The sequence below is a fragment of the Neolamprologus brichardi genome, chromosome 7, assembly GCF_056152115.1.
Source record: "Neolamprologus brichardi isolate AB-2024 chromosome 7, ASM5615211v1, whole genome shotgun sequence".
Classification (NCBI taxonomy): domain Eukaryota; kingdom Metazoa; phylum Chordata; class Actinopteri; order Cichliformes; family Cichlidae; genus Neolamprologus; species Neolamprologus brichardi.
Window position 1 is genome coordinate 42,334,634 of NC_142110.1, and position 26,250 is coordinate 42,360,883.

The 26,250-nt window shown below is 38.9% G+C and overlaps 3 protein-coding genes across 3 annotated transcripts; 1 reads left to right on the plus strand and 2 right to left on the minus strand.

Annotated features, from left to right (window-relative positions):
* Nucleotides 1-1,174: 1,174 nt before the first annotated feature.
* On the minus strand, nt 1,175-8,112 carry ak3 (adenylate kinase 3). Its single transcript, XM_006788723.3, has 5 exons — nt 7,709-8,112; nt 6,105-6,224; nt 5,707-5,879; nt 3,141-3,259; nt 1,175-2,564 (listed from the first exon to the last, which is right to left on the minus strand). The coding sequence occupies exons 1-5, from the start codon at nt 7,854-7,856 to the stop codon at nt 2,453-2,455; spliced, it is 672 nt and encodes a 223-aa protein (XP_006788786.1). The 5' UTR covers nt 7,857-8,112; the 3' UTR covers nt 1,175-2,452.
* Nucleotides 8,113-8,750: 638 nt separating this feature from the next.
* rcl1 (RNA terminal phosphate cyclase-like 1) lies at nt 8,751-18,514 on the plus strand. The gene is made up of 9 exons (XM_087843614.1): nt 8,751-8,985; nt 9,354-9,425; nt 10,135-10,310; nt 10,994-11,068; nt 11,183-11,307; nt 11,812-11,937; nt 12,059-12,215; nt 17,293-17,396; nt 18,341-18,514. The coding sequence occupies exons 1-9, from the start codon at nt 8,856-8,858 to the stop codon at nt 18,492-18,494; spliced, it is 1,119 nt and encodes a 372-aa protein (XP_087699740.1). The 5' UTR covers nt 8,751-8,855; the 3' UTR covers nt 18,495-18,514.
* Nucleotides 18,496-25,202, minus strand: anxa3b (annexin A3b). The gene is made up of 14 exons (XM_006788724.3): nt 25,066-25,202; nt 24,669-24,708; nt 24,536-24,583; nt 24,355-24,442; nt 23,448-23,542; nt 23,210-23,323; nt 22,105-22,195; nt 21,901-21,980; nt 21,514-21,570; nt 21,060-21,153; nt 20,035-20,130; nt 19,876-19,934; nt 18,982-19,104; nt 18,496-18,841 (listed from the first exon to the last, which is right to left on the minus strand). Exons 2-14 carry the CDS (start codon nt 24,678-24,680, stop codon nt 18,782-18,784), a joined length of 1,017 nt encoding a protein of 338 aa, XP_006788787.2. The 5' UTR covers nt 24,681-24,708; nt 25,066-25,202; the 3' UTR covers nt 18,496-18,781.
* Between the last annotated feature and the right edge of the window lie 1,048 nt (nt 25,203-26,250).

Below are 26,250 nucleotides of genomic sequence, written 5' to 3' on the forward strand. Positions count from 1 at the left end.
TGCCTTGCTCGTCTTGCTGCAGGCTAGAAGCTCATCATAATACTGACTGCTGTTAGCATAGCACAGCCAAATTTATTGCCAACCCGACAGACAAGTTGCACAGTGGATACTGTCGATGCCGGGGTTTGACTTTCCACATTCATTGTTCTTTTTAGTTATTTAGGAGCAAAATCATTGAGAACAATAACTGGTAGGAGGCTTGGCTTGACCTAATTTAAAGGTCTCCTACTGTGCAACATAATGAAGGCCTCTTTTTTTGTATACGCAGTCTACAATTTACAGAGAGGACAGGAAAACTGTAGGACCCCATGTACAAGCCATGATAGCAGACATAAAACTAGTTGACAATTCTGCAAATAAAAGCCTTTGGACAAAGTTGGTCTTCAGAATTTGTCAGAAACATTTTTTTTAAAGAGTTGGAGGGAAGGGGCAAGTACTAAGATGAGGTGCACAGATTCAAAATATGAGCTGGTAACAACCTTACATCCTTTTGTTTTAAACATACCTTTGAAGCTTTAAAATGAACTTACAGCTTGGAGAATATTTCTTAAATATTACAAAATGAGACACAAGATAAATGAAGTCACAGGAAGAGTTGGGAAAAGTTTAAATTGAATGTCTTCCTATCAACACGCAAACAAGAAAATAGAAAAACTGAGAACCTTACAAGCGATTCAACGAGTCTGCAGAAGTGAACACCCGGCCCATCACAGATCAATGACACGATAAAGGCAAACTTGAAGAATGGGAGAAATCATAAAACGTGTGAAAGGGAAAACTACCCTTGCCAAAGCATCTCAGATATAGGCTGCTCCAAAACCGAACACTTAGTGACAGCGTTGCGTATTGGAGCTCTGACTACAGTCTGATGCACCACAATTTGAAGCTTGATTAAAAATAATTTACAAATTCTAGATATTATCCCACTTACACCAGACTAGGCTTAAGCGGAAGTGACAAATAATGTCTTTGAGATGAAAACAGTGGAACTTAAAAACTTGTGTTTGCATTGAAATCATTGAGAAAGGAGGGAGAAAAGTGACTAGTCTTGTGTTCTAATTGATGAATTTAGGACTGTTTTTGGAAAAAGTCTGCATGCGTGTTTTGTGTTGTCTTATAGTCGTATGTATGCATGTATGTATAAAAAAACAAAACAATGACCAGGAATCTAGGTGAGACATTTATTATGATTTATAAACATAGTTGTGAGTCACCTATGAAAGGAGATACACCTTTAAACATTATCTTCAAGTGTTTCGGAATACGCACTGGAAACATTCGCTGCATCAATCTGTACAGTACAGTTCAAGGTAGGTTTGCATTTCTGTGGCTTTTAACAATATCGGAGAAACTTTAAGAAAAGAGTGCAAAAACAAGAGGGAAAAGAAACAAAAACACAGCAGATGATACTTAAGTACTGCAACATCTCCCAAACAAGAGAGAAGTAGTTTGTACAGAAGCCTTGCACAAACTGTATAATTATATATTTTTAGTTGTCAAATTCACATTAAATGGCTAATATCAGTCAATGACAACAAGGAATAGCTGGCAGAATTTAAGAGCAATCACTTAAGACTAGCTAAAGAAGCTGTTCCACAATAATGCTTTTTTCTGATTAATTAAAAAGAAATAACATAAGAAATGTGATCTGGTCATTTAATCTGGTCCACTACGTTCAAAATCATTTACATTCATTTAACTACCTCTTTTATTGTCAAAAGCAGCAAAAGGCACTTGAGTGCAAAAGTGAATTTACAGTAATTTGTAGAATGTGGCACATTTCCCTTTGGGGTAGCTGCCTAGTGCATGGAAAACAAACCCAGCAAGGCAGTTCTGGAAAAGCAATGCAAAAAAACCCATAAAGAGCCCACCATATTGTTTTTAGGGGATTTTTCATGTTTAACCCCCCTCAAAAAAACAAAACAAAAAAACAAGTCAGTCTTGTAGTGTGTGCCCATTCTTATTCATCAGAATCAAACAAGAAAGGAAGTAATGATTATAATTAGAAAAGCTAAGACTTTACGCTTTCCTTAAAAACTGGCTGCATTCACCGGCACACGTCAAGCTGTTATACTCTGCAAACGCAGCCTTCACTTACTGTTAATAGCCTTAATATTGGAGTCACTCAGTTTTCTGCTTGCTTCATAAAAAGGCACACTATTGGAGTGAAGAGGCAATCTGTGCAAAGTCTAACAACTACTGTTTAAAAGATTTTGCACACAACCTGAGACGTTCAAAAACCAATGTCAGCATCGTGGAAACATTACCAAACTAAGCTTATGTTTTGTTTTAGGTGGCATTTTACTGTTGTGTACTCCTGTACACATAAGATGAGTGTTATCCCCGTTTTAAAACATTCAGAATATATTACTCCCTTTGTTTAATGCAAAAGTGGCATTTTGACTGGACAATGCACACAGTGGTTTCTGTCGATAAACTCTTCTCAGGCTTTCTATTCAACTTTTTGATTGATTGAAGACAATTTTCTCTGAAGGAAAACTTCAACGTGTGGCCATATCTTATTGGTTTCTGTCCCAGAGAAGGTCTCTAGCACACCTTTACTCCTGGAGGGTAAAAACAAACAAAACAAATCAGTTTTCAATACCAGCATTTGAACATTGAAATGCATGTACATCTCCTATTAATCAGCTGGCAATGCTCCTAAACTTCAGAACAAGTTATTTTAAACATTAAATCTGCATCTTCTTCTATTCTCAGTCTGTTATTATCTGTACTTCCTGCAAATGACAGACTTTTAGGCAACGTGGTTATAGTGGAAAGTGGGACACTAGATAAAAGCATTTCTGTGGTTTAAGGAAACAGTCATACATTTTCCTGGCCCAGAAACAGAACATAAGATCGATGAATTTGCCTGCCTGTGTTTTAATCTTTCAAGATAAATATTTATATATCTGTCACCTGATTTAATAAAGAGAAAATGTGCTGCAGTATTGGCTAGGGCTGCTGGAATGTGGTTCTTAAGCATTTTCTTCAGTCATGCAAACAGCTTTGAAGAATACGCAGGGATGAAAAGGTCATGGTTCAATATTTTTGACTTTTAGCTGGACCCTTGGTGAGTATTAGAGAGATTTTTGCATATACTGCTGGCACTAAGTTTTAAGGTATCTGCGGTGCTCTACCTGTAGTATTCTAAGACGGGCTCCGTCTGGGTTTCGTAAGACTTCAATCGCCGTGTCACCGTCTCTGGTCTGTCATCGTCCCTCTGGAAAAGAGGCTCCCCTGTGTCATCATCAAAGCCCTGCAGAGATAAAATAAATCTGTCGTAATGCTGATCTTTTGCGCATGTTTACTATGTGCAGCAAAGAAGGGTTTTAGTTACTTTTTTAAAACTTTTTTTTAAAAAACATATATTATGCAATAAATGTTGCAACATAAAAAATATGAGACATGTTGGAACAGAGTAGAAATCATCTTACTAATCCACAACTGTTTGTAGGGTTTGATCAGTGTTGAATGAAACGTGACAGAGACATCAGTGTCAAAGGGCTGCCTTCAGTTCATTTCCCATGTTGCCAAGCACATTTCTGACTTTAAGAATTTGAAAGCTACAAAGATTGCTGCAGGCTGGCTTCTTTACTTTCCAAAACCTCACAGGATGCTTTTTTTTTTTTTCCTTGCAGTGATCTGGGAGCATTACTAGAAGGTGGCTAGTGTAAACAAGTCTGCATCTGTGCTGAAAGCACTGCAAGGCTTTGAGCTACAGCGACTTCTACTAAAAACACAGATTTACAAAAACGTGAACCACAAGCTATTAGTCAGGAATGATAATAATAGTGTGAAAGGCAGACGCTGTGTCCCAGCTCTACCCAGTGAACTTGACCAGTGCCCTAAATCTACCCATTTGACGTGCTTAGATACGTAACCTGTCCGTCTCTGTGGGGCTTACAAAGATTACGTTTCTCTCCCACTCTTTTCTTGCAACTCTCGAGGCTTTTTATAATCTCCTGCCTTAGGTTAATGTTTAGTTACCCTTCCTCTTCTACTCGTGAACTAGAAAGAAACAAAAACAACCCTTCACATACACAAAATATCCTCAACTGAACTAAAACTATATTCATCTCACATTTCTCTGGAACTGAAAGATTGACATTTATCTGAATAAATGTTGTTTATTTGTTAAGAAGTACTTTATGTTCTATTAGGAACTTGAATTTCTGAATTTCATTCTCATTTCAGACAGACATTTGTTGCTAATGAACCTGTACAATTTGACCTTCAACATGATATTTTTGATTAAAGTGTATTAATGCAGTTCGTTTTTATTTTAACAGCACACTTTTTTTTTTTGATTGGTTAAACTTCCAAACTCTTTACAACATTTTATGACCGTCGGAGGATTGAGGGGACTCCAGATATATTCAACACCTCTGCTCCATGACACTATCTAAACATCAACTTTTACCAGCTGCGTCCATTATAGGATCAGACAGTCACTCTGTTATACATTTCAGGAGGGTAGACTGTAATAAAATGGGCTCGGACAGTTCCAGGAATATGACAGTGTCTGTAGTTTACTCAGACAGCAGACAGTCCCAGAAGGGTACTTCTGAGGTCAAGAGGGAGCACTGTAAACATGCTGTCCAAAATTCTGCAAGAAATGAATGATTTACATGGTGAAAGAATTAGCTGCCTCAAGCAATTCCAGTTAATTGAGGCAGTAAGTTAAACTCGGAAATCTGATATGAGAGAGTAAGTATTATATTAAAGGCTCTCTCAGTGCGTTTACCATTACTCTTAGGAGATTTACCAAATATGCAAAGTGAGGGAATATCTCTTGGAAGATTGGTATTCATCCTTCCAGCATGTTTCCAAAGACATGCTGAAGTCATTCTGGTAGCATGTGGTGGCCAAATACCTTACTAAGATTTATACTGGAGTTTCCTTAATCTGGTATCCTTTAGTCTGAATTTCCACATCTTTATTGAGCAAATATATATATATACACATTCATGAAAATTTGAGAAACCTGAATGGCCTCATGTCCTGTTCGCATCACTATGTGGTCCAGATCATCAACTAAATTGTAATATTAAACAAAGATAATGTGAGTAAATACAAAATGCAGTTTTTAAATGATTACTTCTGTCATTAAGGAAAAGAAAAAAGCTATCCAAACCTACCTGGCCCTGTGCGAAAAAGTGAAAACTTCCCCAAAAACCCAATAACTTGGCAGCAATCAAGCTTTCACAATGGCCGGTAACAAGTCTTTCACATCACTGTGGCTCACTGTTCTTAGCAGAATTGCTTTAATTCAGTCACATTGGAGGGTTTGGGCATGAATGGCCTGTTTAAGGTCATGCCAAGACATCTCACACTATTCAAATCTAGACTTTGACTGGGCTGCTCCAAAACCTTTTTTTATTTTTTGGTACAGTGTAGACATTCACAGGTGGAGTTGCTGGTGCGTTTTGAATCATTGTCATGCTGCATAACCCAAGTGCGCTTGAGTTTCACAAACTGATGGGCAGACGTTCAATTCATGGTTCTATCAGTTACAGCCCCAGACATCACACTAACACCATGTCCATTTATTTTTATGAAATGCTGCATTACTAATAAAACTTAAATTGGTCTGCCTATCTGAAACTTAAGATTTTTGCAATTACGTGTGCAAAGCTGGGCTAAATACAGTATAAAACATCTAATAGAAACTAAATCAGGGAGTGATAGGAAAGGGATATTTACAGGGACTTTAGGCGGGTTGAAATCTGTGTTGTATACTCTGCCACTCGGAAGGTGAGTCCAACGTGAAGTCAACCTTTGCTTGATGGTCTGGAAAGGTACATTGAGGTTAATAACTGTGTCCAAGGTGTAGACATCATCCAGAGCTTCTGCTTGGGACACTGTACGAGGAAAACCTGGCGAAAGAGACAGAAGAAATCTAGGCAAAGCAAAAAAGGAATCAAGGTTGGTGCGATCAATGTCAGTAATTTAATTAAAGTCTAAGTCTTTCCTTCAGTGTTACATCTATTTTTTTATAGAACAAATTCAACAATTCCTAACTAGAAATGCTGATAATATGATCGCCTACCACTCATTTTACCAGATGAAACGAGTGCTGATGCAAAGTTGTGAAAACTTACCATCAAGCAGCCAGCTTCTGCCATCTATTGCCCTCAGGTCATTCAGGATGAGACGAGATATGACGTCATCAGGCACCAGCTGACCCTGATCAATACAGGACTTCATTAGCAGCCCCAGCTCTGAAACAAACAGGAGGGGGGGAAAAAACCAAAAAAACAAACAAACAACACATGAGACAGAGAGAAAGGAAGAATGTTTGTGTTAGAAAATGTACAATTTTCCCCTCATGCCTCAATTTTTAATCCACACTTCATAAAGCCAACACGGATACCACATCAACATTTGGCTGCATGTGCCTGACAAAGAAGCCTAATAACATGCATCTACACCAGAAAACCTGTTTTGTGTTTCAGCTATTCTAACACTTCCAGTGTTTGCAGTGTCTCCATCATTATAAACTGTGTGTAGCTACTCAGTGACACACAGATGTTAGATGTACAAAGATAAGCTATGCTGAATTACAAGGTAAAAAACATAAAATGATGCAAATACCACATTGCATATTTACACTTAATATGCAAAAAGTGGTATAGTGTATAATACAAATTGAAGAGGTTAAAGTGGAGGCCTTTTTTCTATTACTTCCACTTTAATTGGCCAGAGCCCATCAGAGGAAAGGAATTTCCTGACAAGCTTCGCAGAAATGACCTGCTGTGCTAATCAGAAACAGTGCAAAAGTCACTGTGGCACAGCGACTACTTCTTCTTCTTCTGTACTTCTTCTTTGGACTGTACAGTGAACCTTGTTTGGACAGCAGACGAAAGCATTGCCAAGCAACAGCCAAAAGACGATGCCAGCTGGGAAATGCATTTTAGTTTGGCACAACACCGGCACTTATATGGAGTACTCATGACCAAAATCCAAAAGTGCTTTCTTCTAAGCGGATTTAATGAAGAAGCAGAATGCGTCGGGGGATCGCTTGATCAAATAAAAAGTCTGACTTTTAAAAATGAGAACAGTCACACTGCATAAAAACTGCTTTGATTGCCAGGTACTCAGGTGAATTAAGTTAAACCTGCACGTCTGTACTCTGTATGTTTTAGGCTTTCCCAGTATAAATAACGGTTAAAGCACGATTACACATCGCACACTCCAAATCAACCAACATGGGATTCTCTTCATGCAGCTGTAAAAACAGACTCCCCCCCCCCCACTTCAAATGTGTAACTCCTCCTTTCATGGAGCAAAAGTTCACGGCTATCTTATCTTTACAGCTCTCAGCCACATCCAAGGTGATATTGAGCAGTTGCGGGCCTTCCTCCAAGGTCCAGGTAACTCTGGCGCAAATGTTTGCAGTATAAACCTGACACAACGCTGACCTTGATTAGAGAAGACACGACATGTTTAAATTGTATCCTATGTTTAGTATTTCACAGACAGATAAAAATCACACTGTTGTAGGCGTGGACTCTTATCAGAATATTGCAGAAAAGCAGCCTTGTTTCGTTTTTAAGTTCGCACTTTGTGCGTAACGACCAGCTGTGGCTTTAAGCAAAATAAGCTTGATAAATACGAAGTTAAATCTTTCAGTTTGACACGTAAACTCCTGAAAGCTTTTGCAATGCCTTAGTTTTAGCTCGAGAGGGAGGACACGCTATCTTACCGGTCTGCGCGTTGATGTTGGCTCTCAAAATGTCCCCACTGGAAATGTGCTTCAGCCCAAAAGTTTTGGTAATGCGCCCAGACACAGTTCCTTTCCCCGACCCCGGGGGTCCCATGATGACAGCACGGATAACTCTTGGCAGTACCATTTCCAAGCGAGTTTTAACTGACTTTTATCGAGTAACAACAAGTGTTCCCTTCTCATGAAACGCAGAGCAGATCCACTCTCTCTTCTCCTTGCAAAAATGCACAACACAAGAAAGTGGGCGCGTCTTAAGCAGCTAGTTTGAACTGTCGGTGGACTCTTTATGTTGCGCAGCGCTTGCACAAAGAGGAGGAGAATGAGGAGGAGAAAGATGACGAGAACTACAATCAGCGGGCTCAGGGCCAGCCAGCCAGAGAGAGGAGGTTAGATGATGCACCCCTCAGACGACGCACACCGACTGAGCAAAATGAGCTCCTTTCTCCTGCGTGCTGAGAAACTTACCCCCCCCCCCCCCCCCCTTAAACACTGCGCTTTACCGGACATGTATTTATTGTATAACTCGTTATATAATTGGTCTACTGGTCGAATAAATAGCTTGCTGGCAAGGTGGCGGTGTTTAATCCTGTACGAGCCGATCCCTTGTGTAGAGGATTGGCTAGCTGGCAGCCCAGGCACGCTAGGTTGGACGACGACTCGTTTGCTTCCTCACACTAATCTTTAAAAACATAACGTGGGACTTTTCAAATAATTAAATTATATTAGCAGAAATGGTACGACCCGTGATGGTTTAGAAAACATTTTTGTTTTCCTTACTTTGTTGTCTATTAACGAAAAATAATTTCGAAAATGCTATTGTAATTTAATTTTGTTTAATTTCTGTTTATTAAAGAAAGACTGTAGGCCAAACCAGAAATTCGTATTTTTGCTGTTTGTTTACACTTTTTTATGAGATTTGTGCCTTTAATTTGTGCGTCATTTAGCCACGCCCACGTAGCGTTCGTGAATGGTTACAGTGTGCCATCTAGTAACAGTAGTGTGGCAACGCAGCCGTAGAAACCATTATTTTGACCCTACTGTCTTGCCGTAATCTCCCCCTCCCACTAACGTCTTCCTGGACAAACACACGTGGATTTTACTGACGCCAAGCACAAACAACAATAACATGGCAAGCCACGGACTCACCTACGAAGGCTGCAATTTCATCAGACAGCGTCTGGTTTTGTCCACGCTCAGCGGGAAGCGCGTTAAGATAAAAAACATCAGGTCTAAAGATGACGAGCCGGGACTCAGGGGTGAGTTTTTAACAGATTCGCTCCGCATGTGGCGTCGCAGTTAGCTCCCTGGCTAACAGGCTAGCTGTTACGCAGTTGGGAGTGTGTTCAGTCGCTGGGCGTCAGAGGAGGGAAAATGATGGGACAGTAGTTTGATAGTGACACGAGTGCGGTCGTACATTTGTCTTATGAAGTTGTGTCTTCGATAAGCGTGTCAAGGGGCGTCGAAGCAGTGATTTGGCAGTTTTGTGAGTTGTTTGAGGTGTCTTGGTGTGTCAGAATAAAGTTCACACTGTGGGTGGATTGTTTTTGAGTGCCAGACAAATTAAAAAACAAATTACCAGGTGACATTTTTTTCAGTCTCTACATATAAATTCTGTCTTCTCTAGATTTTGAGGCCAATTTTATCAGACTGTTGGACAAGTTGACCAATGGCTCCACGATAGAGATTAACCAAACAGGTGAGTGTTACAGCGAGGGTGTGATTTCGGTGTTGCCTTTGTCACAGACTGTATTTTATGCACAGTAATAACTGTTTACTGTGAAGGTGCAACGGAGGGAGATTTCACCAACTCATCGACAACTTTGGCGCATGATCAAAATTAAGATTTTTTTTTTTTTTATGTTTTACTCCATGATAAACTTTTGCATTTAATATACATAGTCTTCTCCCATAATATGTCATTTATGCCTCTCTTTAAGCGCGCAATCCAAAGGTAGAAATTATTTAAAGCTTTAAGCAGTAAGGATGCTCCAATAGTGAAATTGTGGGCTTGTAGCAAGATTTAAATAATCTCTTAAATTGACTCATAATTATTGATTTGTAACTAATAAAATGTCTTCATTGGAAATCTTATGCATATTTCGTCGTAGTTCCGTATTTTTCCAAATAAAGTATTTATTGCTTTTGTTTTATATGTACAGTATGTTGTATGTTATTTTAATACAGCATATATCTGGGTGTAAAATGGATTACGCTTAATAATTTGTGTGTGCTTCACTGTGGTGGGTAGGTTAAGCTGTATTTTTTCCCTTGTTACTTTTGCTGCCTTTAGGCTTTGTAGACTTAAACCTGGAGGTTTATATGTTAGGTATATTAGCTTTATGTCAATAAAATGTGCTGTGTAAATTTGTACCTTAGCAAATATTGCCATTCACTGTCTTTCTTAGGTACCGTTTTAGTTTACCAGCCTGGGTTGTTGTACGGAGGCACTGTAGAACATGACTGTAACCCGCAGCGCTCAATTGGGTACTATCTGGAGGCCCTCCTCATGCTGGGCCCTTTCATGAAGTCCCCTCTGAAGGCCACTCTGAGGGGAGTTACCAATGACCTCACTGACCCAACGGTAAGCTCATAAATATGTTCACCATCCAACTTTTGTTCTGCATTTTTCTCTGCTGATTTAGTTGCAACTCATCCACCTCATGATCGCACTGGGTGGAGCTGAGCCGTGCATCTGCAAAGAAATCAACTGCGTGTTTTGTGGTGGAGTACACACCTCCCATTTCCATATGGACACTGCCCTCTAGTGCACACTTGATGATGAGCACGTTATACCTCAGTTAAGATCAACAGTGTTTCACTTAAGAATTGGTGTGTGCACAGTTTGTGTACACATATTTTCAGAAGTTGATGTCACTGGGGTTCATGTTTTTGTAATAATTGGGACACTCATGTGTTGACTTGAGGCAGTTGTGTAACATGCATCTGCTCTCTGGTTTCCCTCTTGTAACACCCTTTTTTTGCCACATCCTTTGCACACAAGCCAGTCTCTGTATTGTTCTCTTCAGCCCTTTTCTTCAAGGTGCATTGTTTCAAATTAGATATTGTCAACATATCATACAAAAAAGGAAGCCTTGCAAAGTATGAATTGAGGACATTGGAGAGAGGTGTTGTCATGGAAACTGAACAGCGTCTGCCTGTTGTTGTGATGAGACTGGGTTTATTCTAGGGTTTTGGAAGGTAGTTTTTAACTCTCTGCAAGCACAAGGGTTTGCGTCAGGATTCAATCTCACTGTTCCTTGCCAGGTCGATCTGCTGAAGTCCACAGCCCTCCCAGTGATGAAAAAGTTTGGGATTGACGGAGAGGGCTTTGACATCAAGGTGAGGACCTCATGGTATTCTGTTTTTGTAGAGATGCAGTCAAACCCAGGGATAGATAAGGAAGCCATGCATGTCATCTTATATCTTAATCTGTCTCTTGTGTTACACCCTCAGGTGGTGAAGAGAGGAATGGCACCTGGTGGCGGTGGAGAAGTAGTGTTTACATGTCCTGTCCGCAAAACCGTCAGGCCCGTCCAACTGACTGACCCTGGCAAGATCAAGAGGATCAGGGGAGTGGCGTATCCTTTTTAGACTTGCACTTTATTTCACCTTAAGCAAAATGAAAGTGATCGAAATACAGAAACGCCTCTTTACATTTTAGCCCTGGTAATTTTTATGTGCTCATAATGTGAGTCATATTTTTTTGTAATATTAAAGAGATCAGTTCTGTACAATTATAAGTCCGATCTAGTTACAATTACATCAACATGGCACAACTGGTGTGTTATTAATATTAAAAAAAACCCCAAAAAACAGAAGGCCAGAGTAGCTCATGTTGAATCAATTCATGAATCATTTGCTTAAACTTTAGCTCAGTATTTAGTTATAAATGAGCACAATGTTGCTGATGAAGTGAAGTTTACACATAACTGGTAATATGAGTTGCAGGAAGCCATCATGATTTTGAACTTGTTACTAAATACTAGCTAGTTGCCTCTTGATTTTGATATAATTTATGCATCACAAAGTGGGAACACAAACACACACTTTTGAATGGCGTGTCCTTGACATTTCAAACGCAGATATTCAGTGCGAGTTTCTCCTCAGATGGGCAACAGGATTGTGGAGTCAGCCAGAGGCATCCTCAACCAGTTTCTTCCAGATATCTATATTTATACTGACCACATGAAAGGAGCCAATTCTGGCAAGTGGGTATCTTTGCCTACATTTATAAGCTGCTAAGCTTTACATGGGTTTTCTATGTGTTTTTAATTCTCAACCCTTATTTGTGGAAACAAACTAAATCATTGTACTTGGTCAACCCCCCAGGTCTCCAGGCTTTGGTCTGACACTGGTAGCAGAGACGCTCAACGGCTGCTTCCTTAGTGCAGAGATGTCATCCACGCCACAGGGACAGGGAGACCCCATACTGCCAGAAGACCTTGGCAGAAATTGCGCAAAACTGCTTTTGGAGGAGATATATCGGGTAAATGCACACGTGGACATTTTATACTGTGTAGAGGCACTTGATGCCTGGCTGTACATAAAAGTATAACAGGCATGCACCAGATTGTGTGTGTGTATAAAGTAAAACCTGTGAATAATAATAAAAAAATAATGATATTATTAAACAAGGACAGATCTGAGCTGCGGCTATAAAAATGGTTAGATATGCCAACAGGATTTCTTTGTGCAAACAGGACAGAGCTTGAACATCACTGCTTCAATCCTGGGGGTGCATCTAAAGTAGGGCTGTTCGATATAACGATATATATCGGATGACGATATAAAAACGTCTATCGTTTCATTTTACGCTATCGTTTGTTTCGCGGTGTCGCAAAATAAACTGTTTACAGCAATATTTTTTTCATTTTTTTTGATGGTCACTGTAGTGGCTATATTAATTTCCTAAAGTTCTCTCTTTCAATTATATTTAATATAAAAACACTACGGACGGACAAGCGCCTGGTTTTACGTGTTGTCGTTAGCAACAATGATGGTAAAACCATCGCGTGGCTCCGCTGTCTGCTTGTTTCTTTTTCATGTAACACTTTCACAATAAAGCTCAAGATCCTGTTGAGACTTTTCAAAATAAAGTGAATCACGTGAAAGAGTATGCAGAGAGTTTATGAATGAGAAGCAAAAAAGAGCCGTCAGGTGCTAAAGAACTAAACCTTAGACTCAAACTTTGAAAGAAAATGGCGGCCGTTACAACTTATGTCTAAAAATGAATAGTTTCATGCATCGGTTAAAACACTCGACTCCAGGTAAAGGACGCCCAGCTGGAAACACTTCACGTAAGTTGAGTTGCCTGAGATTCACAGAATTTACAGAAAATGTTACATTATTGTGATTTATATCGTTGTCAGGATGATAAATATCTTATATCGGGATATGAGATTTTGGTCATATTGCACAGCCCTAATCTAAAGTATAAAAAAACATATTTTTTTGAGCATTTAACAAATATTTACTGGATTTAAGTAAATATTGCAGTTTTTGACTTTGAGGGGAGCTGATGTAGGTTTGCTGCTTCCAGGTAATTCTAGATGTATTACCTGCAGCGTTAGACAACAATTTATTTCTTGCATATTTTTAAAGTGAGAGATATGCACAACAGCTGCTAGTTTACTGCTTAGTGATGATAAATATTTCAGTCGTGTAGATGATCTGTATCAGGATGTCACAGCAGATTACATTTTGAACTTCAGCTCAGACTTTAAAGCTTCCACAGTTATAAGCTACAGTTGAATACTTAACTAGAGCTTGTTAAGCTTCTTAAGCTGTAATGGCAAGTCTTCTCTGATTTCAGCACCTGTGTGAAGGTAGGGAACTCACACACAATAATATTGCACAAATAATGTTGTGTTACGACATGTGTTACGACATGTGTTACAACAACGCTGTGGACATGTTTGCAGGAAGCCAAAGCAAAATACACATAGACATGGCATCTAATGACAGAATACTGTCAGCATAACAGACTGTTAAATCTGGCAATGTCTGAAAAAGGCTAAATAATGCAGGTAACTGAAAGCGCTTTAATTAACTAGTTGATCTAAAGGCAACTGCCATCAAAATAACAAGCCTATCCTGTTTTATTTGCATATCACAAGCAGGAAAAGCTGATTTCTGCCCGTCTTCATCAAGTCTGCTAGTTGTCGACTGAAAACATTACCATAAGGGCTCGGCTGTATATATGTGCTTGGATTTGCTCCCTCACAAGCGACTCTTAACATTGTTTGTGGTGAGCTGTCACAGTTTTATGAGACACTCATATGTGAGCTTTAACAGTGAAACATCAGATGTTGACAACATGAAATGGAAGAAAGAGTGTGAGTAATTTGGATTTGGACAATTTTGCATCAAACAGCCCACACCAGGCAGTGTAAAGTCTGTAAAAACTCCTCTCAGAAGGAAAGTTGCAGGAAAGTTGCTGTGTGCGTGTGTACACTTGTGTGCGCACACGCGCACTGTGTGCATGTGTACACTTGTGTGCGCTTTTTTTTTTTTTTTTTTTTACTTTGCTGGGGACTCTCTTATCATTTAAAGTAAATTTGGGCTTAAAACAATGTTAGAAAAGCTGCTGCTGCTGAAATAAAACTTCTGAATTCTTGGGGAATACCTTAGATACACTGTCAGCACACATTAGGCAACAATGACATTGCACTTGTTTACCCGCATTCCCTGGTAATAAACCTCGCCTGCATTTTAACTGAAAGAAACTTGTTTGTGGACAGACCGCAATGTAGAGAGCAGCTTTTGTTTAGGTAGATTTCAGAGCACTTGATTGCATTTTCTACTTTTAATTAGGACATCATGTTTAAAAAAAAAAAAAAAAAAAAAAAAAAAAGTAATCATGAAAGCTTTCATGGTGTGTTTTTTTGTGGAGGAGAAGTCAGCCTGTGTCAACTGAGGAAAAACATTTGAGAGACATCTGACATGAAATCAAATTAGATTTTTAAGTTAAACTAGACCGAAGACCAAGAAAATGGCAAAATTAAGTTTGTACATTCAGATCTACAGTAGCCTCAAAGGGTTCTGCCTTAATATCAAGTAATTAGCTGCCTCAATATGTAAAAAGTGTAATGTAATGCTGTATAATCAGTCATTTCTTCAATTTTAAACTGTATTAACAAGGAAAAAAATGGTGAAGTATGGGGTGCAATAGGCCATTATCACAACGGAGTATATAAATATTTGTGGCTCCAGAGTGCAGTGGGTCACACATTTGACAAACAAGCAAAAACCTTCCTGGGAAGAGAGGGACATTTTTTGGGGAAGGTATCAGCATTTTTTATAATTGTACATTTACATATTGCCCCAGTTTCTTTCAAAACTCAAGCTCATGTCCAATGACAGGATCTGCGCTCATAAATTGTTTAATTCTACGAATACACGAGCCGATTGAGTAACGTGTCAGCTGAATACGCTGTGTTCGAACCGATTTAATCGATTAGAAATTCCTGATGGTTGTGACTACATAAAACCAAAAAATTAGACTTTTATTCATTTAGTTATCTGTGTTGAAAGGTGGTGAAAGGTTTGCTGTGTGTAAACCGTCGCATAGCCACACAGGAAAAAGCCATTTCATCAGAATACGTACAATGAGAGTCTGTGAATCATGTTTGCCTCCACATGGTTCTGCCTCTCATAGGAGCCATGTGAGTCAAGTTAGCTGATCAGGGTAGTGCTGATTATCTCTGAAAGGAGAATATTGTTGGCTACATCCTCTTAATTCCAGGCAACAGAGTGCAGAGCTAATATCTCTCGTTAGCTTCCTTGGAGGGTGGTGGGTTAACAGGGGCCTTCTACTTTAAGTTGCTTGGCTTTTTAAAAGCTTTAGCCGCTGCTTGAAGAACAGGTAGATCATTTGAATAACTGCTATGTGTTATACCGAACTGTAGCAGGAGGACAGAGTGATTGCTAGAGCTGAAGAAAACTCTGGAGTCAAAAGGATTTAATTTTATTTTGGGGGGCAGGAATACTTTGTTTTTGAAATCTGAGGAAATAGAAATTTGCCCAGTTCACATCAAAGGGCGCAGGTGCCCTGTATGTTTGGCTCTGTTTGTTTTATGGTTAATCAGTACGGTCTTCTAGTTGTAAACCAGTTACTCCATGGACATTTTGTTTTTGGAAGCAGCATCAACACAGGAGCTGACGTAAGTGGTGCACTCTTTCAATTTTTACTTCTTTCTTTTCATCATGGAATTAATTTTTGTATAATACTTTGCAGAATGCACCACACTTGTCTTTGCTATTTGCATTGTTTTCCAACTGATTAACTGCATTGGTGATAATGGAACAGGTTTGTGGAGAAAGTATCCATTATTTTTCATTTAATGCTAATGAATTCATAAGCTTGCTTAGGAAACACTATGTTCCTCACCTGTTGAGCAACTTGTGAAAAAAATTTATATTTCTGTATTACCTAATCTATCATTTCTAGTGAATTTAAATCAATATGTGTTATATAGATCTACAGGTTCAGGTCAAATATATCTGTGATGCTTAGAAGTTTATCCTCAATTATTTGCTTTACTGTCTGTTTTTGAGCGGCTGGGAAAGGGATTAACTGTCATTCAAAGGAATTAAGGGACTTTTCCAATAGGCCTTGTGGTTGGCTGATGGCCTCTGGAGACGGTCTCTGGAAGGCAGGGCCTGAAACTGGTGGTTAGAAATGGCGCTGTTGTGTCATGTTTCTTAGTTTGTTCAGAAACAGTTTTAGGTTTCTTTTCCTGTTTGGTCCAGAGCAGCTCTGAGAAGAGTAAAGTGTATAATAGCAGAGTGGATAAGATGAGATACAGTATCAGAGCAGACAGCACAGGGATAAATGTTACATAGACTAACAACGGTAAACCTCTAACAACAAGTCATTGTAATGTGTTTCACCTAATAAATGATGAAAACGTCACCATGGTTTCCATGATATGATTATATAATTGAATCAAAATTCTGCTGACGAGCTGTCATGATGCCATAATTGAGCATGACTGAGCTACACAAGTACGTTGTTAGAACGGATCAGGTTAATGCTGCATATCGCATGTCAAGAAATGAGTCAAACTACCAGCGGACAACTATTTTAAAGGTCAGACTATAAAATGTTCTTGGGTGTGTCCAGTTGTGCACTGCACACAGTGGGAAATCACACACTGAGCTCTGTTAGAGCAATGGCATGTGCTCTCTTGGATATTGAGAGTGCATCATCTGTCTAAATATTTAACATGTAGATGGAATTGGGAGTGTTAGTGTCATTTGGGAAAATGGTAGGAAGATGACTGGACAGTCGACTATAATACATTATGTGAGCAAGAAAGAAGAAAAAAACACTTTAGTGACAACTTGCCAAACTGTTTCAAGACTGCTTAATTATATTTAATAGGAAAAAAGTTTAGTTTTTTTAATGAAAAGTTAGACAAACAAACCTACACAGCTTTCACTCTACAATCCCACTGTCGAGAAGTTGATTTCTCTAAACATTTCCACCTCCCTGACGCATTTCAGTGTTGTTTTTAGTTGCTGACACACGACGCCCGCCCTCATTTCTGCCTCTGTTTTAGGGTGGCTGCGTGGATTCATCCAATCAGAGCTTGGCGCTGCTCTTGATGACCCTTGGCCAACAGGACGTGTCGAAGGTTTTCCTGGGACCCCTCTCGCCATACACGTAAGCCCCATTCAAAAGTTAAATGTACAGACGACAAATGAGGAACCCACTCAATCCCACGTTTAGTTATTCTTCTACTAGTCCTCTTTTGGCAGATGACAATATCCCAAAGTTCACAATAAGAAGCTGAATAATACTCTGTACAGCTGGATCATCAGAGAGGAGGGGAAATTTCTTAAATGAACCCAAAATTAATCTATTTCCACTGAACTTTAACCCACTCCACTAAAGATTCAGGGTTTCTGGTAAGAGCACTCTGATGGTGGCATGCAACCACAAGGGTTTCTTTACTTTGGTAAATTTTAATTTGATTGCTTTGAGTAACATGTGCGATCAGATTAAACTGTTCAGATTCACATGGCTTTGGAGGGATTTTTTTATTAGGCTCATAATGGGCAGCACCTAAGATAATGTTTTGATAAACTACATTTTTGTAGTTTATAAAATATTTCACAGTATTGATTAAATTATTATAAAGTCTAATAAGTCTTGTTTCTGTTACCCTGCTTCTACTTCTAACCTATTTGGGTGTGCTGCATTTTAAATGCATAATTTGTGTGTGTTTGATTACTTGCAAACAACCCAAATAAAATAAATACAGCAGTATAAAAACAGCTGAGCACTAACCTTGTTCCAGATGTCCGTCTTCTTGAATGAGGAGCGAACTATGAACTGTCCATTTTCAGTTATCATGGTACCGGTGCTGTGTCCCTCTCAAGTACAGTACTATGATAACTGAAGATTGGCAGTGCCATCACAATACACTCTTCCTGTTATTCAGGTAACACTACATCAGTTTTGGATAATTTTTGTCAAGGCTTACAGTTTTAAAAACAAAACACTTGTTTTACGTTTTTAGCTTTTAAAAACTTGGTATGTATGAGAAATGTGGTGGCTGATGATCTTTATTAACATGAAACTCTCTCCTTTCTCTGTCTATACAGGATCGAATTCCTCCGACACATCAGAGATTTCTTCCAGATTATGTTCAAGATTGAGGTTCAGAAGCCTTTAGAAGACGAACGGAAAGGGGGCGACAAGGTCCTGATGACCTGTGTAGGCGTTGGATACAGCAACATTAGCAAAACCTTGAAATAAATTATTTTTTCATAAGTGTTCTCATCTTTTGTTTTTATTAAATGCAAAAGTTATGACAGATATTTGTGTGTATAAAAGAAAAGTGAAGTTAACAGATATCAGTCAGGCATTTAAGCGCTATTATTGGGTTTAATAACTTCATGAAAATGAGTTACATTTCCTAACTCAATCAATCATATCAGTATGAAGTTATTCTTGAGATAAGTAGCTGGTCACTACGTCAGGAACAGGTCATCATAGCTGCTGTGATGTAAAGCTGAACGACCCAACAAAGGAGCTGGTACAAGTTATTCGTCTTGGCCACACAGACACTTGAGTGTTTTTCCATAATCACCGGACACTTCAGACTACACAAGGATGGGGAGAGAGAAACGAAAGGAATTGGGTGTTTGTGACACACACCACAATAAACAAAAGTTAACATTTAAACATGTTTATGTGGAGTCTAATGTTATAAATTCATAACATAACTCCTGTTAATACTGACCTCTAGCTGACTGTAGAGGGAACATCCAAACAGCTTCTTGTACTCTACTTTGATGTCTATCAAATCGATCTCTGCTCGACTGACGAATATCCTGGTCAGAGTGCACTCGGTGGTCCCTGCACCCTGGACCAAGTATAATTTGGAAAACAAAGACATTCGTCCTTTAAGCCAGGGGCTTCAAACTCTGGCTAGACATGGTATGGCATACGTTAATTTCGTATTGTTCCACATAGAAAAATGGTCTCAACAAGATACAATGCAGGTTACCTTACAGGTAAGAACCTGTTTTACAACTTCTGACAGAATGGCATATTTAATTAAAATAAATTCTAATCAAAACGAAAGTTATAATTTGTTCATATTTCTGTCTGACATGGGCATGAACTCAGTGATGTAGCTTGTTACTATGCAGACTTCTGGTTTTACGTTGCAGTGATGCTGCACTAGTGCGTTTGGTTTGCTGTGTGCACAGACAGACATGCTATCCAGATTTCCCATAATTTATAGACATTTATATGCAGGCCTGATTGAAATCTGCAAAGGGCCACATTTGGCTTGCAGGCCTTTTACACATGTGAAGATGCAGGGGGGTTTTTTTTTGGTGGTTTTTTTTTTTTTTGCAATACTACTGTCAAAAGTTAGCCTACGCTTTCTTATTCAGACTGTTGACACATTTCAGCCAGTGTTGGCTGTGCTGGTCAAATCACTAACAGTAAAATGTGGTCAGCATTCCTTTCCACATCACTGGTGACCAATACAGTCTGCTGTGACTGAAAGGGTATGATGCAACCATACAGAATGTGAATTTTGCTGGGCAGACATTTCTGGTGTGCATAGAGGTTTAGAAAGGCCATCATGACACAGATGGACAAACTGACCAGTTGCACAACTCACCTTCATGCTCTTGAAAAGCCTCTCAGCGAGGTATGCTGGGACGTTCTGCACACACTTAACTAAAAGGAATGAATTAATATATTACTTTTAAATTAACTTAAATGCTCAGACGAGGAAGACATCGATAACAACAAGGCAGTGATGTAATATTTTGCTCACCAACAGCCACAAGTAGTTTCTCCAGGTTTCCAGACATCTCGCTCTTAATGCTCTCCTGCAGAGTCTTCTTGCTAATATTCTTGTACTCAATCAGAGCTGCCAAAATACATTCAGCCGAGATTATTATTTTTCTCACATTGAACTTGTAATATACTTTTATTTTTGCCAATTTAGTAGCAATTCTCAGTGGGATGCGTATCTGCTGGTAGGTTCATCACAGCCCATTTTCGTGATTCAGTTTAAAATGAGCTCTTGTGGAGCTCCTTGGTTCATTGCCTGTCTGAAACAAGCAATTTCTTTAAGCCAGCTTTCTTCTGACCAACAGTGCCATGTTAATAGAAAGTTTAAACTGTCTAGATCTGCTGTGGTGACAGCAAGAGGTGTGTACCTTAGATTGCCCTGAATGAATAAGAATACCCCCTCTCACTAGCATAATACAAAGTCAAGGGTTAGAAAAAAGTGTCTGAAACAAACCAATTAGAGCGCCCCAAAGCAGAAAATTTTTAAAAAGCATTATAAGTTCACTTCAAGAGCCCACAGAAGATGAATGACTTTGCTTATTGCACCATCATGAGATTGCATCTTTGGGTTTTTGTGTCTTGAACTCTATCACATAGATACTGCCTCAACTAATGGAGTCTATCTATAATGTCTTGATGCATTCTCAATCATCCAGGAAAATAAATCTCACTGAAGAAGTCACTTGGATGAGTGACGAAACGTTTTTCCCAGAAAACGCTACGTCCAGATGAACAGAATCAACTTTTGGAGGTCTATCTATAATGTTTTTGATCAGGTGTCAGTGAGAATAAATCCTGATAAAATGCCTTTTAGTGTCACCATGGTATTTGACTAAAAATCTACTAATCAAATACTTGCATACTTGCACTGTCAAGGTGAGCATGTTAGCATGTTGCTCTTGATAAACAGCCTCAGAGAGTTGCAAGCATGGCTGTAAACTCTTAGTACTATTTCTAAGATGCTATTTATCCACAGGATGAATGATAGGTCAGGGATCAACCCACTTTGCCTGAGCTGGGGAACACTTCTGTGGCACAGGATGTCAATAAACTTCCCCTCATCGGTTCCCCACTTCTTCTCTCCTGCTTCATACAAGGCCTGCATGGATTCAGAAAAGGTATGAGTATAATATTGTTGGACTACACTAAAAAAAGAAAAAGTAAAAAAGAAAGACACAAACACACAGAGTCAAAGTTCAACGCAAGCACACTAGATTAACTGAATCCAACATGAGAAAATTTCAACATGCTTTCAACATAGGTGCAGGTCGAAACTTGCATCACCCAGCAAGGTGCGTTAGCTGAGATGAGTGATGCCACCAAACTCTGAATGAATTAACCTAAAAACGTGAAAGAGAAAGCTGCTATTTAAAATGTTTGTACTGCAGTAACACAAAAGTTACCTCAGTTTGAAAAGCAAGTGTTTATACACAAAGGAACCAAATGTAAAAAAGTGTACCTTAGCATCGGCTTTTGCCTTGGCAGCATCCACGCTGGTGGTCTCATCTCTCTTCCCCTGTGAGGGAGGATGGGTTTGTGAGTCGAAGAGAAAAAAAAGAAACTTTGAAATAGGCTATAATGATATCCTGACAATTCAATATTCGAAATAAACAATGTAACTTAAAAATGGTGCAATTCATTTAGCTCACACAGGACATTATTTGTATTTCCCGCATTTTTTCCTACAATCAGTATTTGGATATGAAGAAATCAAGGTGCTTTAAGAGTATATTTCTAAAACATCAACACTCACTACACACCTGCTGACTGCAGTAAATTTCAATGTGGGTGTGATTCTTATTTGTTGGGAATGTTATGTCATCTGCTGTAATTTCATGTGCTATACCTCGGCCAAGATCAGCAGTGCTTTTTCATAATCTCCAGATACCTCCGACTGCAGGTCGTGAATCATCGCTCTTCCCGTTTCTCCAGTGAGACAGCGGAATACATGAAAATTTCACAATACCGTAGTACATCACAAACAACTGCCAACTCATTTATGATTTCAGTTTCATCAGATATATTTGAAAACTGTGTTAAAATGTCCTACTTGCTAGGTATGCTTCAGACAGTTCTCGGATCTGCTTGTTGGATCTTGAAGCAAATATTTCTGTCAGAGTGCTTTCTCTGGTCCCTGCGCCCTGTATGCACAAGGATATACAAATGAATAAATAAATGATAATGTCAAAACAATACAGTTTAATACATCTGAAGATCAGGCTCTTATCAACCCGATGTTGACATGTGCTGTATAAATACAAAAATATCATAGTGAACAGTTGTTTAAAGTCCAAACCATAAGTATAGCAAAATTAGATTAGATTAGCATTTATTGTCCACTTAGAAGAAATTTCCTTGGACAAGCGAGTGGAACATATCATGTAAGATAACACACACACACACACACGCACACAAATAAACACCAAACACTCATTTACAAAAAATTCACCAACTACCAAACAATAATTTGACTGATAATGGCACTAGAGAAAACTTAAACCTTTTAAAGTCACGGATTGGTACCCTGAACCTTTTTCCTGAGGGCATCTAGTCATCCTCATTATAAAGGATGTAATTTTTTCCTTAATTTTCAGACTCTGTTTTACACCGACTCTTCAAATATCTTCAGGAGGGTAGATGAAGAGAGCATCCCAGTTATCAGCCCTTTAAATCAAATGTTGAATTTGGGATCTGAGCTTGACTGAAAGATTGCCAAACCAGTAATACCATAACGGATATTAGAGTCAATACTTGTCCTATGGAAGAGCAACACAATATTTATCCACTCCATGGACACGAAGCCTTCTTAAAGCACTGACTAATTTGTGCACACACATGCTCCACGTGATGAAGCCACTGTAACTGACAATCAAAGTGAACCCCTTAAAAGTTGTCACTTGTTCAGCCTTTTCTCCACTAATTAAAACCGGGCTGTAATCTCCAATAGATCTTCTTTCTTTAATATTCTTTACATTTAACATTAAGTTTAACATTATACTCAATCCAAACAAATCTTTAGTGAACAAATTATAGTGCACGTCAAATTTAGAAATTATTTTTGTAACTTTTATTTCTTCAATCACTGAGTAAGTCACCTTTTTAGAAAATTGTTTTAAAAACATGATTCAAATTATCTTAGTTTAACAAAGTCTTACCTTCATAGCTTTGATGACTTCCTGGCAGTCATAGACAGCAGGAGGCGTTACCAAGGCTACTAACACGTCTTCAAAGTCTCCACGAGTGTCACCCTTCAGGTTATCTATTAATGTCTAATTGGGAGGAAAAAAAATCAAGTCCTGCGCCAATAATGAGAAACTCAATTTGGCCTTTGTCTGTGTCAACATCAAAGAAAGAAAAAGCTTCAAAATTAAACAGGCAAGTGTATTTATATACCCTTCCTGTGGCTTTCTCATAAGCCTTGGCGATGAGCTGTCGCTGAGCATTGCTTCTTTGGGTCAACACATCAATCAGAGTCTTTTCTGTTGTACCTTTGAAGAAAACAACACCAAGCAAACTTTTAATTATTTCAATTTTTTTTTTAAAAAAGTGTAGAACTTTCATCAAAGTTGTCATTTTACTTCATGTCTATTATCAACCTCCTATTGTATGGTGAGAGTGAACTGAACTGGATCTCCTTCTTTCAGCTGCTCAAAGCAGATCATCTGCTTCCATCTCACCATGTCGCTAGCATCCTCCTCTCTCACACCAACTCTCTCTATGTCCTCCTTCAATTCATCTATGAACCTTCCTCTTTGCCTCCTTGCTGGGAGCTCCATCTTCAGCATCCTCTGCACATGTCCAAACCATCTCAGCCTTGCCTCTCTAACTTTGTCTCCAAACATCTCAAACTGAGCTGTCCATCTGTTGTAATCATTTCTATTTTCTTAAGAGAGTCCATCCTGGTCACTCCCAAGAAAATCTGAGCATTTTCAGCTCTGATACTTCCAGCTCAGCCTCCTGTCTTTTGGACAGTGCCTCTGTCTCCAAACCATACAACATAGCAGGTCTCACTACCATCCTGTAAACCTCCCTTAGCACTCTTGCTGCTATTTGAACTGGATAACAGATAAAGATTTCCCTAATGCCTCATCCACTCCATTTTGAACTTGAATGTATGGCAACTTTTCTTTTAGATTAATAAAGTACCCGAGTGTATATGTGAATGAGTTCACCTTGCTTTATACCTTTATACTGCAATAAAAAAGGCACATGAGCACATTTGCCGAAGTGCTTTACATATCAGTCAGATATAGTAGAGCATCTACAAAAATATATCAATGATGGTAAACCATTAGCTTACCAAGGCCCTCTATGGCCTTCCTGAGAGCAGACACATCTTCATCCACTTTGAAATTTGCCTTGTCTTTCACAGTTCCTCTTGCACTGGACTGATAGACACAGATACATGCCAGTGAAAACTAATCCACAGGTAATAACTGTACCATGTATCATGCTATAAAAGAAGAGCAGGTTGTACTTACTGTCACAGTCAGTGAAGAGGGGTTGTCTAAGAGCAGGTCCAAGTCATCCTGAAACACAGAGAGGGTGACCACCTTCATTTTTCTATTTTGAGCCTACACGGATACAAACAGACATCTATGTAGAAGTACTTACCCAAACAGACATTCTGGTGGTTTAAGGGAGGCGTTTTACACTACAGAGAAGAAAGAAAATACACTATTAGCACCTTAATTGTGTTGTAATGTAGCATCATAAGAGCTGACTCATGCTTTAATGGGTTTTTTTCTAGCTGCGGATCGACATTCCATCTAATCAGGGCAGCGCTTTTATGGGCATTGATGTGGCATCACAAACAAATCTGTAGGGTACAATAATACAAAACTAACTAAAGTCGAGAGAACGTGCGCAAAAGGAACTACAGAAAAGCAAACAAGTAAGATCCGAATGTAGACGAGGCATATCTAAAGAGAAATTTTCCTTTATAAAAACCAACAACAAGCACATACAGGAAGCTGAAAAACGTTTTAAAATGAGTTCTTTTTCGTCTTACCAAGAAACAAGGAGAAGATTGAAGTCTGAGAACGAATTTCACAAACGCGTAAAAAGTCGCCACACCTTTCAAAGGGGTTGATAAGCAACGCCCACTGTGGGCTGGAGTACAGTGAATCACAGAGTACGTCTCTCATGAACTCCTCACTCCTGCAGAGTAAGAGTACAGCAGGTTACCATATAAATAAAGCAAGAGAGATTACGACAGGCTGACGACTTTGCGCAACAGCGGAACTAACTGCATTTCTGAAATATTTTGGATTCCATTTAGTACCCACATAGAGCTTTTACGTCGATGATAGTAGTAATAGCTGTATTTAAACACCTATTATCTATAGGCAGTAATTTGCAAATCCTCTCTTTGATTTTATATCTATGTAAATTTCCCATAAGTATGATTAAAATATATGTCATTAATGTTTTCTAACAAGTATGTGTTGATTAGGTCTGTGTACTCGTTAAGCCCAAAGCAAATAAACTGATCAAATAGGGGGGATAGTAGAGTTAAAACAGTGAGAAAATATGAAGTACGACTTCTAAAGTAATGTCCATTTGAGTAAATATATTTAGTTACATTTTTGAATCCGATCTAACAAACTTTTTAGTAGGTCTAAAGTCCATGGCAGGTAAAAACATGAGTCAGAGAGAAGGAGGAAGGAAATGTGACAGGATGAATATTTGCTTTGGCCTTATCGCATAATTTCCTAAGCAGCCTAATGAGATTACAGATGTTTATCTAGCCTACACCCTTCCTCGCAATATTCTTTCAGCACAGCTAAGATTAAATTATGCACGAAAATGTATTTACCTAGTAAATATGAGGCACGCGAAACCATATGTTTTATTATTAAGCAAAACAGAGAGGAGCACGTGGGCTTAGTTCAGCCTAGCCCAAATTCAAAGATGCCCTGCCTCCTGAGGCGCACCAGGCGGGCTTATGTATCCACAATTGTCAGGAGAGTTTGCCACTATGAAAACGGGGCTGCTGATTTAAGTGAGATTATATAGCAGCAACAGCTAATGCATGGAAACATCCTGTGGTCAGATGTCTATATGAATAAAAAATGCGTAAATTCCAGGTGATGTGTGGAAGTAGGCTGATAAGAAAAGGAAAGGAGACAGCTGCGACATCTTTCGGTAAACTGGAGACACTACAGACCTTATTAGGAAAGGAACCATTGAAAAA

Excerpts from the sequence above, each read along its gene's own strand:
- anxa3b (XM_006788724.3), bottom strand. Across the intron at positions 20,131-21,059 it reads TGTTCCCCAGCTCAGGCAAA|CTCTGATTGAGTACAAGAAT; the intron begins GTGGGTTGATCC and ends GTATTTTGGCAG. Across the intron at positions 18,842-18,981 it reads CCCTCTACAGTCAGCTAGAG|TCTGAAGTGTCCGGTGATTA; the intron begins GTCAGTATTAAC and ends ATCCTTGTGTAG.
- rcl1 (XM_087843614.1), top strand. The coding sequence starts at position 8,856 with ATGGCAAGCCACGGACTCACCTACGAAGGCTGCAATTTCATCAGACAG. Across the intron at positions 9,426-10,134 it reads GATAGAGATTAACCAAACAG|GTACCGTTTTAGTTTACCAG; the intron begins GTGAGTGTTACA and ends TGTCTTTCTTAG. Across the intron at positions 11,938-12,058 it reads AAAGGAGCCAATTCTGGCAA|GTCTCCAGGCTTTGGTCTGA; the intron begins GTGGGTATCTTT and ends TCAACCCCCCAG.
- ak3 (XM_006788723.3), bottom strand. The coding sequence starts at position 7,856 with ATGGTACTGCCAAGAGTTATCCGTGCTGTCATCATGGGACCCCCGGGG. Across the intron at positions 5,880-6,104 it reads CAGAAGCTGGCTGCTTGATG|GTTTTCCTCGTACAGTGTCC; the intron begins GTAAGTTTTCAC and ends CTCTTTCGCCAG. Across the intron at positions 2,565-3,140 it reads CCCGTCTTAGAATACTACAG|GAGTAAAGGTGTGCTAGAGA; the intron begins GTAGAGCACCGC and ends TTTACCCTCCAG.